The sequence below is a fragment of the Equus quagga genome, chromosome 5 (assembly GCF_021613505.1).
Source record: "Equus quagga isolate Etosha38 chromosome 5, UCLA_HA_Equagga_1.0, whole genome shotgun sequence".
Lineage (NCBI taxonomy): Eukaryota > Metazoa > Chordata > Mammalia > Perissodactyla > Equidae > Equus > Equus quagga.
Window position 1 is genome coordinate 6,958,543 of NC_060271.1, and position 20,779 is coordinate 6,979,321.

The 20,779-nt window shown below is 37.6% G+C and overlaps 1 protein-coding gene across 7 annotated transcripts in view; it reads left to right on the forward strand.

Annotated features, from left to right (window-relative positions):
- Positions 1-20,379, forward strand: part of TUT4 (terminal uridylyl transferase 4) — a 116,139-nt gene extending 95,760 nt beyond the window's left edge. Inside the window, exons 25-30 of one of the 7 annotated variants that reach the window (XM_046661304.1) lie at positions 6,442-6,557; positions 7,490-7,713; positions 8,738-8,838; positions 12,972-13,401; positions 18,189-18,347; positions 19,794-20,379. In XM_046661304.1, coding sequence (XP_046517260.1) covers positions 6,442-6,557; positions 7,490-7,713; positions 8,738-8,838; positions 12,972-13,401; positions 18,189-18,347; positions 19,794-19,882 — 1,119 coding nt within the window. In that variant the 3' untranslated portion in view covers positions 19,883-20,379. Of the gene's footprint in view, positions 1-6,441; positions 6,558-7,489; positions 7,714-8,737; positions 8,839-12,971; positions 13,420-18,188; positions 18,348-19,704 lie in introns of all 7 variants that reach the window. The other 6 variants (XM_046661300.1, XM_046661302.1, XM_046661303.1 and 3 more) reach the window with 6 other exon arrangements.
- Positions 20,380-20,779: the final 400 nt, after the last annotated feature.

Genomic DNA, 20,779 nt, shown 5'->3' on the forward strand with positions numbered 1-20,779 from the left:
GCCATGTCTGCTCCCAGGATCCGAACTGGTGATACTCTGGGGTGCCGAAGTGGAGTGCATGAACTTAACCACTCAGCCATGGGGCTGGCCCCCAATTTTAGTTTATGAAAACAAAATTTTAGTAATTCTTAATAACTCAGTATAAGTAGTCCTGATAGGATATCAAAGTCCTTGATCTTGAATATCATTTGGTATAAGAGCCAAACATTAGTTTGGGGCCTATGAGTCGGCTAACCATTTTTTGATCCACTTTATTCTGTTATAAAAGACCAATAAACAGTTTTCTGTAGCTTGCTTATACCAGTTTAACTATTCTCCTTATATGGACATTTAGATTGTTTTCATTACATCGGTGTTACACCTGATATTGTAGAAAATATCCTTGTTAAATAGTCTTTCATGCTTATACTTTCCACAGTAAAGATTATTCTTTCAATACATATTTATTGAATTCCTACTTTGCACGTATTTCTCTGCTGTGTACGGGCATACCTCAGAGATATTGCAGGTTCAGTTCCAGACAACTGCAATAAAGCAAATATTGCAATAAAGCGAGTCACATGAATTCTTTGATTTCCCAGGGCATGTAAAAGTTATATTTATACTGTACTGTAGTCTACTAAGTTTACAATAGAATATGTCTAAAGAAACAATGCAGATACCTTAATTAAAAAATACTTTATTGCTAAAATGTGCTAACCATCATCTAGCCTTCAGTGGAGTCTTGCCTCCATGTTGATGGCTGCTGACTGATCAGGGTGGTGGTTGCTGAAGGCAGGACGGCTGCGGCAATTTCTTAAAATAAGACAGCAGTGAAGTCTGCCGCATCTATTGACTCTTCCTTTCACAAACGATTTCTCTATGGCATGCGATGCTGTTTGATAACATTTTACCCACAGTAGAACTTCTTTCAGATTCAGAGTCAGTCTTCTCAAACCCTGCTGCTCCTTTTATCAACTAAATTCATGTAATATTCTAAATCCTTTGTTGTCATTTCAACAGTCTTCACCGCATCTTCACCAGGAGTAGATTCTATCTCAAAGCCACTTTGCTCATCCATAAGAAGCAACTCCTCATCCATCACAGTTTTATCGTGAGATTGCTGCAATTCAGTCACATCGGCAGGCTCCACTTCCAATTCTAGTTCTCTTGCTACTTCCACCACATTTGCAGTTGCTTCCTCCACTGAAGCCTTGAACCCCTCAAAGTCATCCATGAGGGTTGGAATCAACTTCTTCCAAACTCCTGTTAATGCTGATATTTTTGTCCTTTTCCCATGAATCATGCCATGTTCTTAATGGTATCTAGAATAGTGAATCCTTACCAAAAGGTTTTCAGTTTTGCCCACATCATCAGAGGAATCACTATCTGTGACAGCTATTTATAGCCTTATGAAATGTATTTCTTTTTTTTTTTTTAAAGATTTTATTTTTTTCCTTTTTCTCCCTAAAGCCCCATGGTGCAGAGCTGTATATTCTTAGTTGTGGGTCCTTCTAGTTGTGGCATGTGGGACACTGCCTCAGCGTGGCTTGATGAGTGGTGCCATGTCCATGCCCAGGATTCGAACCGACGAAACACTGGGCCCCCGCAGTGGAGCGCGCGAACTTAACCACTCGGCCATGGGGCCGGCCCCATGAAGTGTATTTCTTAAATAATTAGACTTGAAAGTCAGAATTACTCCTTAATCTGTGGGCTGCAGAACGGATGTTGTGTTAGCAGACATGAAAGCGTCTCCATCAGAGCTCTTGAGTGACCAGGTACATTGTTAATGAGCAGCAATAATTTGAAATGAATCCTTTTTTCTGAGCAGTAGTTCTCAAGTGTGGGCTTAAAATATTCAGTAAACCATGTTATAAACAGATATGTCCAGGTTTTGTTGTTCCATTCATAGAGCACAGGCAGAGTAGGGTTAACATCATTCTTTTTTTGTATGTGTGACGAAGACTGGCCCTGAGCTAGCATTTGTTGCCAATCTTCCTCTTTTTGCTTGAGGAAGATTGTTGCCGAGCTAACGTCTGTGCCAAACCTCCTCTATTTTATGTAGGGTGGTGCCACGGTGTGGCTTGACGAGCAGTGCTAGGTCTGTGCCCAGGATCCGAACCTGCAAACCCTGGGCCACTGAAGTGGAACACACGAACTTAACCACTCCGCCACTAGGCTGGCCCCAATTTAGTGACATTCTTAAGGGCCTATAGGATTTTTTGGAATGATAAATGACCATTGGCTTCACCTTACAGTCACCAGCTGCATTGGCTCTTAACAAGAGAGTCAGCCTCTCCTTTGAAGCTTTGAAACCAGGGAATGACTTCGCCTCTCTAGGTATGAAAGTCCTAGATGGCATCTTCCAACACATGGCTGTTCTGGCTACATTGAAAATTGTTGTTTAGTGTAGCCACCTTCATTAATTACCTTAGCTAGATCTCCTGGATGACATGCTGCAGCTTCTACATCAGCACTTGCTGCTTCACCTGCACTTTTATGTTATAGACACAACTGCTTTCCTTAGACTTCATGATCTAACCTTTGCTGGCTTCTAACTTTTCTCCTGCAGCTTCCTCGCCTCTCTCAGCCTTCCTAGAATTGAAGAGACTTAGGGCCTTTCTCTGGATTAGGCTTTAGCTTAAGGGAATGTTGTGACTTGTTTGATCTTCTATCCAGATCACTGCAACTTTCTCCATATCAGCAATAATTGGCTGTTTCACTTTCTCATCATTCGTGTTCACTGGAGTGGCACTTTTAATTTCCTTCAAGAACTTTTCCTTTGCATGATAATTTGGCTAACTGGTGCAAGAAGCCTAGCTTCAGCCTGTCTTGGCTTTTGGCCTGCCTTCCTCACTTAGCTTAATCATTTTATCTTTTGATTTACAGTGAGAGATGTGTGACACTTTCTTCACTTGAGCACTTAGAGGCCCGTGTAGGTTTATTAATTGGCCTAATTTTAACATTGTTGTGTCTCAGGGAATAGGAAGGCTTGAGAAGAGGGAGGGAGATGGTGGAATAGCCAGTCATTGGAGTAGTTAGAACACACACATTTGTCGATTAAGCTCATTCTTATATGGGTGTGGTTCATGGCGCCCCAAAACAATTAACATAGTAACATTAAAGGTCACTGATCACAGATCATCATCACAAGTATAATAATAATGAAATGGTTTGAAATATTGCACCAATTGCCAAAATGTGACATAGAGACATGAAGCGGGCAAATGCTGTTGGAAAAATGCCTTCGATAGACTTGCTTGACACAGAGTTGCCACAAACGTTCAATTTGTGAAAAATGTAGTATCTCTGAAGCACAATATAATGAGATATGCCTGTACTGGGATTATAACAACATACAAAATAGATGTGTTTCTTTCCCTTAGACTCTAATGGAAATGAAGACAAATGTATGTTTTATTTTTTCACCTTTGTTCCTCACTCAAATATTCCCACCTCTCCTATACTTCTACATCATTAAGTTCTCTGATATATCGACCCATATTCTCCAAATCTATCAGCTATCTTCTGTCTTCATTTTTCTCCCCATTTAACTTAGCTTCCCTGGTCTACTCTCTGGCATATGCTTTACATTCATTTGCACCACTGTCCTTCTTTTGTACTCTTATGTGTTCAACCTTACATGAATTCACCTATCCACCATCTATCTATGTTTGGGTAGCAGAACACTAGTGGAAAAAAGTCATCAAGCTAGGCAGTTTTATTTATATAGTACAACTATAAATTAATGTTCATCATCCTCAACTGGACTTTCATTACTATCTGATGTTCTTAGTACATTTCTTTAGTTACCTATATTTCCATTCAGTAAGAACTATTTCATATTTTATTTATTTTACTCAAAATTTAATACCCATTGCTTGTTATCCTACCTTTCACCTCTCCCCTTCTTACTCTTAGATATTTTCTCTCTGAGACAAAAATGGTATCAGATTAGTATTCCTTCAACTTTCTACTACCAGATCTACTAATCTACCTGCATTTGAAGATCTGTCTTCTTTATCAACCTAGTCCTTCCATATGCACTCTAGATCTGTTTGTTATTCTCTTTACCTTGAAGCTTCAACCTCTTCATCTGTGAAAAAGCCTTTTCAGAGATGAAATACATAAAATGTAATTGCAGTTTAGCATTAACAGATGAACATTGCCATCAATTTTAATGATAGGGAATGCTAACTTTGAACCCCAATTAAGCGACTTGTTTTCCCCAGAAAGAGTTCCTTTCTTCTACTTAGTAAACTTATATTACAAAACAATTATACTTATTTATCATTAGTAGTATATTTTTAAATTCTTCAATAAAAATTCTGTGGAGGGGCTGGCCCCGTGGCCGAGTGGTTAAGTTCGCGCGCTCCGCTGCAGGCGGCCCAGTGCTTCGTTAGTTCGAATCCTGGGCGCGGACATGGCACTGCTCATCAGACCACGCTGAGGCAGCGTCCCACATACCACAACTAGAAGGACCCACAACGAAGAATACACAACTATGTACCGGGGGGCTTTGGGGAGAAAAAGGAAAAAAATAAAATCTTTAAAAAAAAAAAAAAAAAATTCTGTGGAAATTTGCTTGCTTTCCTGTTATATAAGTACCTACATAATACCTTCAATTTTTGCCACAGTACCTAAAATATTTACTATCTGGCTCTTTACAGAAAAAGTTTGCTGACCCCAAGTCTAGGCCAGCTTAACTGGGATGGTGGGTTGGAGAAAAGTGTATTAAAGAGATACTCAGCAATAGAATGGATACATTCTTGGTGATTAATTAGAGGTGATGGGTGAAGGAGAACAAGTTTGGGATGATTCTGGGTTTCTGCCTTAAGTAACTGGGTGAATTGAGAAAGATCTTCATTTTGTCCTAGCAGAAAATATGATGATGAAAATTTTAATTAGTTACATTGGTTTCATTAATAGTAAGTGAAGAATTCTCTCTCTTATCCTTTTTTTAAAAACAGCTTTATTTAGATGCGATTCACATACTTTACAGTTCACCAACATAAAGTGAGCAATTCAGTGGTTTTCAGTACCTTTGCAGAATTGTGCAGCAGTTGCCAAAATCTAATTCTAGAACATTTCATCCTCTCTTAAGGAAACCCCTCCATCCCCATTAGCAGTCAATTCCCATTCCTTTTCTCTCCCACTCCCAACCACTAATCTACTTCTTGTCTCTGTAGATTTGTCTATGGTAGACATTTTATATAAATGGAATCATAGAATATATAGCCTCTTTGTGACTGTCTTCTTTCATTTAATGTAATGTTTTCAGGGTTTGTTCTTGTTGTGGCATATATCAGTACTTCATTCCTTTTTATGGGTGAACAGTATTCCATTGTATGGATAAATTGTATTTATCCATTCATCAGTTGTTGGACATTTGGTTTGTTTCTACTTTTTGGCTATTACAAGTAATGCTGCTATGAATATTTATGTACAAATTTTTGTATGGATGTATGTTTTCCTTTCTTTTGGGTATATACCTAACAGTGGAATTGCTGGGTCATTTTGATGAATTTGTGTTTAACTTTCTGAGGAGCTGCCAAACTGTTTTCTAAAGCAGCTGTGCCATTATATGTTCCCACCGGCAGTATTTTTGTGGGTTCCAGTTTTTCCACATCCTCACTAATGCTTGTTCTTCTCTGTCGTCATTTTGTTTTTATAATTGTAGCCATCCTAGTGAGTATGTCTTATACTTTTATCCCTGACTTTATATAGGTTTGAAGAGTGCTAAATGGACATGTTCTCTTGCTTCTCGAGATGAAACTCGTCTTTGGATAGTGCAAACCTGAATTAAAGCTTAGAAAGATAAACAAGGTGCTAGGAGAAAGCAAAAATGAGTTTGGTTCTTCTAAGACTTGGGAAAATGATTTGCTTCTTATTGGTTCCCTACCTTTTCTTTAAGTATACCCTACTTTATATAATAAATATTATATGCTCTTGAAATGTTGTATGTGAATATAATCTTATATAAACCAGAAGATTGCTTAATTTACATAGAGCTCTTATGTAAAGAGAATAATTCCTTTCCAGAAGTAGACTGGCTTAGCAGAAGGCATGAGCTTTGTAGTCAGACAGACTTAGCTTTAAATCCTTTATCTGCTGTTTACCAGCTTTTTTATTATGGGCAAACGACTTGAACTCTCCAAGCCTCAGTTTTCTTATCTATAAAATGAGGATGAAATAGTATCTGTTTTATTGAGGTATTATGCAAAGATGCTATAAATGAATGAGAAAATAACATGGATGTAAAGTGGTTAGTACTGTTAGCAACTGTGATATTGATGATAATTCTGAATCTTATTTTCATATCATGGTTTTAGTTGTAGTGAAATATTTGTTGATGTTTATTTCCTTTTTTTTTCAAAATCACTGTTGCATTTTGGTCCCCTTTTTATTTGGATTCAGAAGTTTATAGTGATTTTTTATAGTAAAGTTTTATTTTCTCCCCAGGAGTACTTCTTCGATTCCAGAGTACTAACAGATGGAGAACTGGCTCCCAATGATCGATGTTGCCGTGTGTGTGGAAAAATAGGCCACTACATGAAAGACTGCCCTAAGAGGAGAAGGTTGGCAAATGATTATATATCAACATTACAGGGAAAATAAATGTCAGGCTAATTGTAGCTATAATTATGTTCACATATGTTTTAGTGAGAAAGTTCAGAACTTTAAATTGGAACTTAGGTAAATGTATATTTGTGTGGAATTTTGTAATAGAGATATCTTTGTGGTACAGTCGTGTCTCATAGTGTTCATTTGTTCATTTACTCATTAGTTCACTCAGGTTTTTTTTTTTAATTGAAGAAGCATTTATTGACATCTACTGTGTGCTGGGAACTGTGCTAGGAGCCAGGGAAAAAAAATGACCAAGACATGGGGTTCTTGCTGAGGACCTCACAGTCATGCAAACAAATAATTAAAATATGATTAACTGAATCTTTGAGGTATGTGCTGTGAGGTATACTTACATGATATATTCTTTGAGAAATATACATCCTATATAACCTCTGAAAATATATCTATGACATGTGTTCTCCTCTATTCTATATACTATGTTTAACAGGCCAGAAAAAAATCCCTTCTTTTGTCAAGTCTTGCCTAATATAAAGAGCTTAGAAGTTTTTAGACAGAACCAACTCGTAGTTTCTGTCACTGCTATTTACTGACTGTAAAATTTAGGCAAGACACTTATGCTCTCTAAGCCTCAGTTTCTTCCTCTGTAAAACGGAGATAATAAATACCAACCTCTAAGGATTGTTACAAGGTTAAAATTGACTTTAAAAATTTTTTTAAATTTAATATTGTATTATAAAACTACTGAAATACCCAGTTTCTGCCATATGTGTAGGTGTGCTATAAATGTGAGTTCCTTTGCCTTCTAAAAGATGCATGAAACAATGGGCATGTTAGTCCCTTTACTGTGAGACTTTTGTATAGTTTAGTTTGTTCTGTGGCTCACTCAGTTTACAAGTCCCTAGCCCCACATTATTGGTATCAGCAGTTTATTATTTAGACTAAAGAAGAAAGACAGTGAAGAAGAGAAGGAGGGGAATGAAGAGGAGAAAGACTCCCGAGACCTTCTTGACCCCCGAGACCTCCACGACACTCGCGACTTTAGAGACCCCAGAGACCTCAGATGTTTCATATGTGGAGATGCGGGACATGTACGAAGGGAATGCCCAGAAGTCAAGCTGGCCCGTCAGAGGAATAGCAGTGTGGCAGGTAAATAGAAAAGGCCAAAAATAGTTTCTGGTAGTAATAAAGTCATTTATGTTGTTGTCATTCTAAGGACCCTGATTCCTTTCTTGTCCAAACCTAGCTGTGTGATTTTGGACCTTATCATTCCTTTCTTTCTTTCTTTTTTTTTGAGGAAGATTAGCCCTGAGCTAACGTCCGCTGCCAATCCTCCTCTTTTTGCTGAGGAAAACTGGCCCTGAGCTAACATCCATGCCCATCTTCCTCTACTTTATATGTGGGATGCCTACCACAGCTGGCTTGCCAAGTGGTGCCATGTCTGTACCCGGGATCCAAACCAGCAAACCCCGGGCCGCCAAAGCGGAACGTGCGAACTTAACTGCTGTGCCACCGAGCTGGTCCCTTGGACCTTATAATTTCTTAAAGAGAGAAAATTTAGACAGTCAAGCTTTTACTTTGAACAGTACTTGGTCTTAGCAGTCTGTTGTATTCAAGCAACTCTCTGAGTCACACTCTTTATTTCTCTCAATATCAAAAGTTAATAGAAGTTAACTTTTTTTCTCCCAAAAGTTAATGAGAGGATTTTTTTTTCTGGGAATATCTAAGAGAAATTTTATCTCTTTTCACTGCTGTTATGACAGGGAAATCTCTTCCTGTTATGTTTCATAAGGAATTTTAAGAATTAGAAATCCACATGAGAGTTTATTGAAAGAAAAAAATACGTTTTAGAAGTGTTGATTTCCAGTTGTTCAGATTCTTCTTGCAGAAGGTATTTTTTTGTATAAATACCTTTTCCTCTTTAAAAAGGCAGTATGTCGTTTGTTCTTGTTTCCAGGACCAGTGTAATTTTTTTAATGATCCTCAGGATTGAAAAATGGCTTTAAAAAAAAATTAGTTGTTACGAGTCCTTCACTATAATCATAAGTTAAAAGTCCAAGTTTATAAGATCTTAGAGATTTGAGACTCTTTTACAGAAGAAGGGAATTTATTGATTGTTGTTTCTCTGCTATTTTCTTTATCTGTTGATTTTCTTTCTGATGTCTTCTCTTAGCAGCCCAGCTGGTCCGCAACCTTGTAAATGCCCAACAGGTGGCTGGTTCAGCCCAGCAGCAGGGTGATCAGTCTGTAAGGACTAGACAGTCCTCAGAATGTGTAAGTACTCTGCCTGCAAATAGTTTAATCTTGGCAGGAAGATAGCACTATCTTTGGTTGGTGATAGGGTTGATCTTTCAGACTGGCAAATGCAATCTTCCAGATTACACAGTGCTTTGTAGTGGTGCCATTGCTAGGCACATAAGATAGAATGAGCATTACTTTTGGAGTAATGTAGATCTGGGCAAGCCACTTAACTTCAGAGAGGCTCCATCCTTTTTGTGAAATAAGATAACTGCCTAATAAGGTTGTTGCTTGGATTGAAATAAGGTAATGACTTTGAGGTTTCAGGCTTTGCCTTGTGGAGTTTATCAGTACCATTAATAAAAATAGACACAAAAATTCAAATGTATTTTGGGTTTGGTACTGTTAAGGCAATTATGTGTATGGTATTTCACTTCCTTGAAACTTCTCATAGCTGATATATAGTGAAATATACCCTGTAAAAGACAGAGTATCAAATTAGAATTCAGATTCACAAGTTTCATATTAATTTTTCTGAGTTTCTCTTAACTTTTTTTCTAAATCTGTACTCATCTTGTACTTCTTAAATTAATTAGTTCATTATTAGTTGAATGCTTACTCTAAGCCTGACACTGTGCTTCAGTGCTTCACACTTATCAAATTTAATCCTTTGGCCATGTGAAGAGGTAGGTATTAGTGTGATCAAACTTTACAAATTGGGAAGCTGAGAGTAAGAGAAATTAAAAGATTCAAACCCAGGTCTGTGTAGCTTCAAAGCTATTATAACTATTAAACATGCTATATCTGATGTGATCTGTGTTTTCGAAAAAATTCTTCAAGCATTTGAAGAACAGTAGTAGGGAAAGTCTTAGAAAAACATTTAGGAGCCCACCAACCCCACCCCAAACATTTGTATACCTACTTTGGGCCTGGACATTTTCATAAATGTTATGTAACAACAGTAATCTTAGCTAACATTTGTTGAATGCTATGTGCTATATGTGCATTCTTTCTTCCTGTTTCTTATTATAAAATATTTTTAAAATATTGAAAAAGTATAGAAAATAATGAACAATCCATATACTACTGCCAGGTTTTAACAGTTCTTAACATATTATTATTTTGATTTATTAAAAAATTACCCACAATTGACAACACTTATACATTCGTCTTGGATGCTGTTCCTGTCTTAAACCTTCCTGCCATTCCTTCTTGCTACTAAAATGTGCTGCTATCCTGAATTTGGTGTTTGTATTTTCCATTTGTATTGTGTAGTTACTCTTCACAAAAACCTATGAGGTAGATTCTGTTATTATTTATACTTTATAAATAAAAGTAAAAATAAGTATAAAGTATACATTTTTATACTTAACTGAGGTTTAAGTTTCTTGCCTGAGGTCAGCAGACACTTGGAACCAGTACTTGAACCCTTGGGCTTTGTCTCCAAAACTTGTTCTAACCGCGTTCTTATACTGCCCCCAGCTTTCATCCTCTGCTTCTGGCACTCACTTTTCCCTCACCTGAGATTTGAGTAAGGTTCTGTCTAATGCACATTGGTATTCTGATGTCTCACACAGCACTTGAACCTCAGCATGTCCAGAATGTAGCTTATATTTCTCTCCAACTCCCTAAACATGCCTCTTCTTCCTGTGTTCTCCATCCCATTGGATGATCTCACTATCCATCTAGTTTCCAGACTACTCCCTCTCCCTCAACCCCCACATCGAGTCACCAAGTCTTGTTTCTACCTGTAAAAAATAGCTCACAGCCATTTGCTTCCCTCTGTTCTTATGTTTCCCTAGCCTAAGCTACCATCGTCTCAGACTACTGTGTTACAGCAGCCTTTTAATCAATCTTTCTCTTTCTTTTTTTAATATTCTCTATTTCATTCCTGTTAAGCCAGAATAATTTTTCTAAAATGCAGATTGATCATGTTCCTGACCTGTTTAAACCCTTCAGTGGTTTCCCAGTGCCCTCAGGATGGAGTCTAAACTACAAGCCTATAGGACCCTTCATCATCTTACCCCTAATTAGTTTTTCAGCTTCAGATCTGCCATTCCCCTGCCCTTGTACTCCATTAATATTAAACTTCTTTGAGATTCCAATTACAGACGGTCCCTGACTTATGATGGTTTGACTTACAATTTTTTGATTTTACAGTGATGCAAAAGTGATACACATTCAGTAGAAACTGTTTTTCGAATTTTGAATTTTGATCTTTTCCCAAGCTAGTGATATGCCGTACAATACTCTCTTGTGATGCTGGGCAGCAGCAGTGAGCCACAGCTCCCAGTCAGCCATGTGATCACGAGGGTAAACAACTGATACAGTTAGAACTGTTTTGTACCTGTATGACCATTTTGTTTTTCACTTTCAGTACAGTATTCAGTCAATTACATGAGATATTCAACATTTTGTTCTAAAATAGGCTTTGTGTTAGATGATTTTGCCCAACTGTAGACTAATGTAAGTCTGAGCATGTTTAAGGTAGGCTAGGCTAAGCTATGATGTTTGGTGGGTTAGGTGTATTAAATGCATTTTCAACTTAATGATATTTTTGACTTATGATGGGTTTATTGGGACATAACCCCATTGTAAGTCAAGGAAAATCTGTACTTAAAGCCATGTGTCTTTGTGTCTGTGGACATTCAATCATGTTGTTCCCTCTGCCTTAAAACACTCTTCCCTTCCCTTTATCCCTTGCCTCTTTTATCAGACTGGTCTCTGTTTACCCTTGAGTCTCAGCTTAAAGTCACTTCTTCTGGGAAGCTGTCCTTGATTTCTACTTTCTTTCGTCTTACCTTCCCTGCTTCTCCCAAAGTGGGTTCAGGTATTCCTGCTCTGGCATATCATTATACAGTCATGCGGTACTTAACAGTGGAGATACCTTCTGAGAAATGTGTTCTTAGGTGATTTCATCATTGTGCAAACATCAGAGTGTCCTGAAGGGGAACAAAATTTGCCACCGCAAAGTGTATCTCTTTAACATGAGGATTATTTTAGGCTGATTATTTTTAAGGAAAAAAAAGACTCAAAGTTTTTCTTGTTACATTTCCCTTAACTGCCTAAAAGAATTCAGATTAAAAACATGTGTCTCAGGAAGCAAGCTATCACCTTAGCATAACATGAACTACGTGGTAGATAGGGAGTAAAAGAGAAAAGTCTGTCTGTTGGACTCTCTCTGTGATCTTCTGTTTCTGTGTGGCCAAACATTTGTTTTCCACTTGTTTGCTCCTTTTCACCAATCTGTGAATTGTCTGTCTTTCCTCTGAGGTCCTTGACTCTCCCTACCCCCAGCATCTTTTTTGTTTAGCTAAGGATGGTATTTAACGTGAGGGCTTTGGCCATTTTTGGCGAGTTATTTGGTTTTCCTAGGTTTCTCCCATGTGTACGTGTTATCAAACTTTTGTTTGTTTTTCTCCTGTTAATCTGTCTCATATCAATTTAATTCTTAGGTCAGCTAGAAGAACCTAGAAGGGTAAAGGAAAGTTTCCTCTCCTACAGTACTTTATGCAAACCTAGATGGTATAGCCTACTACACACCTAGGCTATATAATACTAATCTTATGGGACCATTGTTGTATATGTAGTTCGTTGTTGACTGAGGTGTCATTATGTGGTACATGACTGTACACTGTACATTATACATTCTTTATCATAGTAATCATTGTACTTTATTGTGATCGCTTATGTAATCTTTATCTGCTTCTCCTCCTTTTCCCCATAAACTTTAAGCTCTATGAGGGTGTATATGTTAGTATTGTATTTTTAATACCTAGAATAATGCTCAGTATATAATTAACTCTCAGTAAATACTTGTTGAGGGACTGAATGAAAGTGACTGTGAGATGTGTGGATGTAAGTTTCTAGTTACAATTGGAGATGTGGGTTCTACATAATGGGAATGATGTCTAGGCTCTCTCTTCTTTAGACAGTGGAAGGCTTATGAGGTAGTACCGATGTGAGAGAGAGTTTGAGAACTTTGGGAAAAATTCTACCTTTATGTAAAATGAGGTTCTATTATTACTTGTTATTATGCACATCACAGGGTTCTGTTTATAATGTTGTAATAGAATAACTCCATAATTTTGCATTTTGATAATCTCTGCTTTTATAAAATTAAAGTGTTTGTAAACTAATTTTAAAATGTATCTTTTTTTTCTCTGCAGTCTGATTCACCATCTTATTCTCCTCAGCCCCAGCCATTTCCACAGAGCTCTTCTCAGTCAGCTTCCATTACCCAGCCTCCATCCCAGCCAGGATCCCAACCTAAGCTTGGCCCCCCTCAGCAGGGAGCCCAGACTCCCCATCAAGTTCAGATGCCTATGTATAACTTTCCCCAGTCTCCACCAGCTCAGTATTCTCCCATGCACAATATGGGATTGTTGCCAATGCATCCCCTCCAGATCCCTGCCCCATCCTGGCCTATCCATGGCCCAGTGATCCACTCTGCACCAGGCAGTGCCCCCAGCAATATTGGTCTGAATGATCCCAGCATCATCTTTGCACAACCTGCTGCCAGACCTGTGGCGATACCTAGCTCGTCTCATGATGGACACTGGCCTCGTACTGTGACTCCAAATTCCCTGGTGAACAATGGTACAGTGGGGAATTCGGGTAACATTTCCTTTTCTTCTTTTGTATCTGTCTGTAGAAAGGATGGGTGATTGGAATTATTGGTTCAACCTGGGGAAATAAATATGAGGAAAAGGATGGCAAGCAATATTTGTGAAGGAGCAGTATAGGATTAGATAAAAGCAAAGATATGGTCTGTGGATTCAGACTGCCTGGATTTGAAACCTGGCTGTGTCATTTATAATGTGGCATTGGGCAGTTGCGTAATCTCTTTGTGCATTGGTTTCATCTGTAAAATAGGAGTATTAATAGCATCTAACTCATGGGGATGTTGTGAATATTAAATGAGGTTATATAAATATGTTAGTTATTATTTTGTTATTAATTTAAATTTTCACTGCAATCCTGCTCAGTGTAGACATTGTTAGCACTTACTTTATAGTTGAGGAAATTGAAGGGTTAAGTAATTTAACTATCATGCTGTCATAATTAATCATAGTAGATCCAAGATTTAAACCAATTTCCTTCTTCAAAACCTGTGCCTCTTTGTGCTAGACTCTTACTATCTCCCAGTAAGGAGCAGTTCTTTAAAAAGAAAAAGATATTTGTAGTACTTTGTAACATTAAGAAATAATAGTTTTTTCTGAGATCTTAGTAATACATTTTCATTATATATCGTTTGAAAAAGAACAAGAACATCATCCATACTCTCAATTCCTAGACATAACTGCTAAGTAATATTTTGGTGTATTACCATCCAGTCATTTTTTTATATTTGCATATTTAAAAATAGTTGACATGTGCCATAAATTTAGTTTTATATCCAGCTTTTTAGTGATAATTATTTTTATTTTAAAAACTCTGTTATGGAAATTTTGAAATGTACACAGAAGGTGAGAGTAAGGTATAATGAACCCCCCCCCATTGCGCATCTTGATAACTGTTATCAGTATTTGCTTTTATCTGACCCCTTCACCCCATTTGAAGAAAAATTTGACTCGAGTATTTAATCAAATCTCAGACATTGGATCAGATTCGTTTATAAACTCGGTTTGTATCTCTTGAGAAAAATCACACTACCGTTAGGATACCCAGTATTATCTAATACCCAGTCCTTGTTCTTTTTTTCCTTTTTCTCTAAAATTAGTGTTGATTTATTTGAATGAAGATTCAAAGAAAGCCCATATATTATATGTGGTTGTTATATCTCTGAATTTGTAGTAGTTCCCCTGTACTATTTTTTTCCCCGATATTATCTACTTATTGAAGAAAGATTCTGGTGTTGGCTGATTATATCTTTGTGGCATTGTTTAACACATGCTTCTGTCCCTGCAATTCCTCTAAACTGGTAGTTAGGTCCAGGGACTAGATTAGATTCAGGTTCTTCTTGTTGGCAAGAATCTTACTTCTTGGTTGGTCCTGTATGTTTCCTGTTCTCTCGCTTCAGAGGGAACTTACTGTATGATTGTTCCTCTTTTAATGACTTAAGATTGATCAGTGAGTTAGATGATGCTACCCTTTCTATCCATTATAAAGTTCGTCATTAATTTTTACGTAATAGTTTTAGCTGCCATTGATAATTATTGCTGATGTCCATTATTTCACTAGGGTTTGTAAAATGGTGATTTTTTATTTACTATTTGTGATTCTTCTATAAAGAAGAACTTTTCTTTATTAACTACTTGGTTATCCTGAAATATAGTTTGTATAGGAAATGTAGACTGGAAGTTTGATTCTTTCCCTTTATCAATTTTGAAAAGAATTTTAGTGATTATTTTAAGCAGAAGTATGCTATTCCTTAGAGCACTATGATGGGGGAGGTATTTCTGACCTCTTTTGGAAAAATACAGATAATGCATATTGCTGAGCAGAAATTCCAGAATGTGGAAACTCATTTAGATTTCCAAGATCAAAGGATATATGGCGTACATGGCCATTCTAATGTGGCCTCTGCTTCTCTCCTTCAACAAATATTTATTGTATATGTCTATGCCATGCACCATGATAGTCACTGAATTATATAACCATGAAGATAGAGCTGGTGTCTTGACCTTTGATATATTGGCTCAGTTTTTCCAGGTTTATGTCCTCCTTCTCCCACCTTTGGTTGATCTCTGTCTCAGCCTTGATATACTAAGTAGCATCCCACAAACACAACATACTGCCCCATACCCCTGACTGCTTGCCTAAGTTGTTCCCTCTGCCTGGAATGTCCTCTCCATTACCTGTCCTGCTCACTCTCACCTCCTTCTGCTTTGCTCTTAAACTTGGCTCACTCATCCTCCGTTTTAAAATTAGATCACTTTCTTCAGGAAGCCTTTAACTCTTGCTGATTCCTCCAATTGTGTTAGATGTTCCTCCATGTTTCCTTGATATCCATATCATAACATGTTTTAATGTGTTGAAATTTCCTGTTTACTTGTCTGCATAACCCATTAGACTGAACTTTTAGAGGCTATGAATTATTTCTTGTCTGTCATTGTTTCCCTAGTGTCCAGTATAGTGCCTGATGTATGGTAGATACGTTAGTTGTATAATACATTATTATTATGTAATAAACTATTGCTCAGTAAATATTTATTATTCGTTGGATGGGTGTACAAGTCTTAGTTAATATCACAGCTGAAGTTACTATTATGTTAAAAATGGAGGGACTGGATTGGGATGTATTAAAATAATAATAGTAGTTGTATTAGCGTGGGAGATTGTATGAGTTTTTTTTCCTGTTTTTGAAATTATCTTCAATGAGGTTATATTATTTCTATTATGAAAATATTTGGTTTTGAAAAATGCCCAGGGCAGATTGGAATACACTCTAAAAAAATACCATTTTATGTTAATACATCATTTCTCAATTGGTTAGGACCTCAATATGTATACCTAGTCTTGTTTACTTTTTGTAAACAGTGAGCCCTGCAGCTTCAGCTCTTAGTTGTAACTTGACTTTATGAACTTGCAGTGAACCAACTGCTTTGTTTTCCTGGTTAACTCCTTGGAGGACTGAGCTTGTAAGAATGCGGCTAGTATGGATTTTAGTTTTCTTTTCTTTTTTTTTTTTTTGAGGAAGATTAGCCCAGAGCTAACTGCTGCCAATCCTCCTCTTTTTGCTGAGGAAGACTGGCCCTGAGCTAACATCCGTGCGCATCTTCCTCTACTTTATATGTGGGACGCCTACCACGGCATGGCATGCCAAGCGGTGCTGTGTCTGCACCCGGGTTCCGAACCGGCGAAGCCTGGGCTGCAGAGAAGCGAAATGTGTGAACTTAACCCCTGCGCCACTGGGCTAGCCCCTTGGATTTTAGTTTTCTTGCTCCCTACTCCTTCCTATCCTGTACCTCCTAATTTGAATTCCTGCTAGGAAATTTAGTTAATAAGGGCAGTGTTTTTCAAATTATTTCCTGCCACATTGTGACCCTGAATGAGAAAACACAACAAAAATGATCTAGAAGATTCAAGGGATAGTGCACTTTGAAAGATGTACTTAAAGGTACATCTTAAAGGGAAGTAGGTTGGTGGGGATGGTTTGCATAGAAATAATAGGACTCATTTTTTTCGAGTTTAGACTTATTTGCCAGAACTTGTAAGCCATTTTTTTTTTTTAATTCCTTAAAGATTGGCACATGAGCTAGCATCTGTTGCCAATCTTTTTTTTCTTCATTCTTCTCCTCAAAGCCCTCCAGTACATAGTTGTATATTATAGTTGTGAGTGCCTCTGTTTGTGCTATGTGGGATGCCGCCTCAGCATGGCCTGATGAGCGGTGCCGAGTCCGCATCCAGGATCTGAACTGGCGAAACCCTGGGCCACCGAAGCAGAGAGTGTGAACTTAACCACTCGGCCATGGGGCCAGCCCCTGCAAGCCGTTTTATTTTTGTTATCTAATTTAATCCTTACAACAACCTGAGGTTCATAATTGAACCCTGGTAATTTTTGGAACTGGGATTTGAACTTAGACTTGTTTTGCTCCACAGCCAAAGTTCTCAACCATTACACCACAATACCTCAGCTTCTAATAAGATCTCCTTCTAGGCCAAGATATAATTGATTCTAGAATAGTTGGCATTGTCTTTAGGGTAAAATGTATGCTCCTTAATGATGCACTAAGGTTCTTTGAAATATAGATCCTACCTACCTGTCCAGCCTTTTCTCTTACCACTTCCTCCCTTCACTCTTGTTTCTAATTGCCAGTTGTTTTGCCGCTTCCCAAATTTGCTGTACTTTCCTGCCCCCTGGCTTTTGTACATGCTATTCCTTCTGTCTAAAACGCCCTCTTACCCTATTATGTTAGGAAAACCTTTTCTATTCTTGAACAACTGGGTGAGCATCCTCTTTAGAACACCTTCAACTGATCTGTTATAGTAATCACCACATCATTGTGTATGTCTTCTTTATAAATAATTTGAGCACAGTTACAGTGTTTGATTCTTTAAAAAAATTTTTTTGTGGGGGCCAGTGCCATGGCTGAGTGGTTGAGTTCGCACACTGTGCTTTGGCGGCCTGGGGTTTCGCTGGTTCAGATCCTGGGGGCGGACATGGCTCCGCTCATCAAGCCATGCTGAGGTGGCATCCCACATGCCACAACTAGAAGGACCCACAACTAAAAACATACAATGATGTACCGGGGGGCTGTGGGAGAAAAAGGAAAAATAAAACCTAAGAAAAAAATCAATAAATAAAAAATTTTGATATCCTCTGATGTAACATAGCTCTTGGCCAGTGGGAGGTACTCAATAAATCTTTGTGGAATGCAGGAATATTTGAATGAACAAACCGATGTTTTAAAATATGTTTTTCTTTTCTTGTTGAAATGCAGAGCCAGGCTTTCCAGGACTGAATCCTCCAATTCCTTGGGAACATGCACCACGTCCCCATTTCCCTCTTGTCCCAGCTTCGTGGCCTTATGGTTTGCATCAAAACTTCATGCATCAGGGAAATGCCAGATTTCAGCCCAACAAACCTTTCTATACTCAAGGTACCCATTGCTTACAAATTTGTTAACAGGCTGGGTGTGTTTTGTTCTGGGACAAGGAACTTTTGTAAAGGCCAGGATCTGAGGTTGAAAATTCGTGCATTTAGTACACACTTACTGAGAGAGCATGCAGAGTGTCAACTATGCTAGGTGCTTATTGATTAAGCAAGAGTTAAATAAAACCACTACACTTAATGCATATTTTATTAGGAGAGCCAAGCATGTAAAATAGACAAAAATAGGAGCATAGAGGAGTCAGTTAATGTTGCTCTAGTAGAGACAGCAGGATATGGACAACAGGGATCAAATCTTTTGACATTTGAAATAGATCTTGAAAGAGATACAAGATTTTTTTTCCCAGAGATTTTCTAGAGATTAGAGGGAAGGAGTATTCTTAGCTAAGGGAATATTTGCAAAGTCACTGAGTTTTGCTTGGCATAATGAGGGAAAAAGAAAAGAGAAAATAATAGGACTAGAGGAGGAAGTAAATTAGGGCAAGATGTGTAGGTGATGAGACTAGAGGAGGTAGGCTGACACCATACTCAGTTTAGTAAGCAGTAGGGATCTAAAGAACTTTTTGAGTCAGGTAGTGACATAGTCAAATTTGTTTAGTAAAATTAAGACTGGAGTGACATTAGGGATTCGTTATATTCTCTTGGTGCTGATGTACCAATAATGGCTTTGATCTAAGTAATGAATATCTAAGAAATGAACTAAGGAGAATTCTAAGGAACTTGCAGCATTTTATCTAGCTTACTTGCCTCAAGGATATCTCAGTTCTAATTGGGAATGTCTGAGTGTGGCCTTCAGTTCTTGGTTAACCTAGGGGTTCAAAAAACTGGAGTCTGAGTTGTTATACTTAAACTAGGAGTTCCAGAAATTAAAGAAAGGCACTAAGGAAATGTTGACTAAATGAAATAATTTTAAGGGGAAGCCTGAGGTATGTATGAGTCTCAGGCTTAATACATTTAAGCTTTCCTAAACTATCCATGCACTTCTGGGTCATCCCTGTATTATAAAGTGGCAGAACCTGGTTATGGCTGGTTTCTTCTTGTGAGCAAAGAACTAGGGCTGATGGTAGTTGTTATTGCTCATATAAGCCATTTTAGGTGGGAAGAGACTGAGATTCCTCCCTGGTGGGTTTGTTCCCCTTGATTCCTCCCTTCCACATCTCTCATTTGTCTCCTCTCTTTACCCACTTTTCCCTTCCCTTCCCCTCCCCCCAAATGTTTTGATATGCTTCGTCTCCTCTTTACTACATAAATAGAAAAAAAGAGAACTAGCTACAGGTTAATTCTAAGGGGTTATCAGGTAAATAGGCACAAGCCTTTCAGTTTCCTGTCTGTGTTGTGTCCAACAGACAGATGTGCCACCCGTCGGTGTAGAGAGCGTTGTCCCCACCCACCAAGAGGAAACGTGTCGGAGTAATGCGAGTCCATTTTCTTTCAGCTGGTCTACCGATGCACAGCACCCAGCCAATCCTCCTGTCTCAAGGGTATCCGTACCTCAATGTCAGTTACATTCAGCAGAAAAAGTGACATTTATTGGAAAGCAAAACAAATCAGGTCCTGATTTAAAACTTTAACACGTTTAGATAGCTTATTTAAATCCTAAGACTGTTTTTAAAGACTGTATTATTTGTATATAAATATGAACTATAGTTTTTACTAGTATCACCTAATTGAGTGATACAAATTTCATCTATTTTATTACCCTATTTTTAAGGGAATTTTATGTTTTGTTTAATCTTGATGACTTGTATAAAGAGAGAATTTAAAAAATTACATTCTTTATTTTCTATTAGCTGTATTCATACTTTGGTTTCTTCAGACTTTATATATATTGTTCTTAAGAATTAGGAAAGACTTTCATGTGTTTTAAATTTGTCACTTCTATTCTTTACAGAACCTTGTAGTGCCAAAAACTTTTTAAAAGGTAAAAAAAAATAATAAAATAAGACTACAACATGAAGATTCAGAATTTTTTCTTCTACATTCTTGTATATTGAAAATATTCAACTTGAACAGAAAGTTGCTTTTGTCTGTATTTGAAGTAATTCTATTTTAAGTTAATAAATCTTTTTGATAAGAGTCAAATTTGGTTAATTCATCTGGTTGTTTAGATGATGGAAATAAAATGTAACAATTCAGAGACTTGGTTTACTCTCAGTGAATATAATATTCTAAATCACAGACTTAGTTTTAGAGATCTAAGGATCTTGTAATGTCCTTTATTTTATTGGCTCTTCACAACGCTCACATGAAGTTGATAGAAGCAGATGCTATGTCCATTTTCTCATTGAGAAAACTGGGGTGCAAAACGAGAACATGAATTCCAAAGGCAGCACACTTACATGTGGAAATAGAATTGAAACAGATCATTTGAAAGAGAGTTTTTAAACATGGATACTGGCAGAGTGGAGGGAAGATAATTCT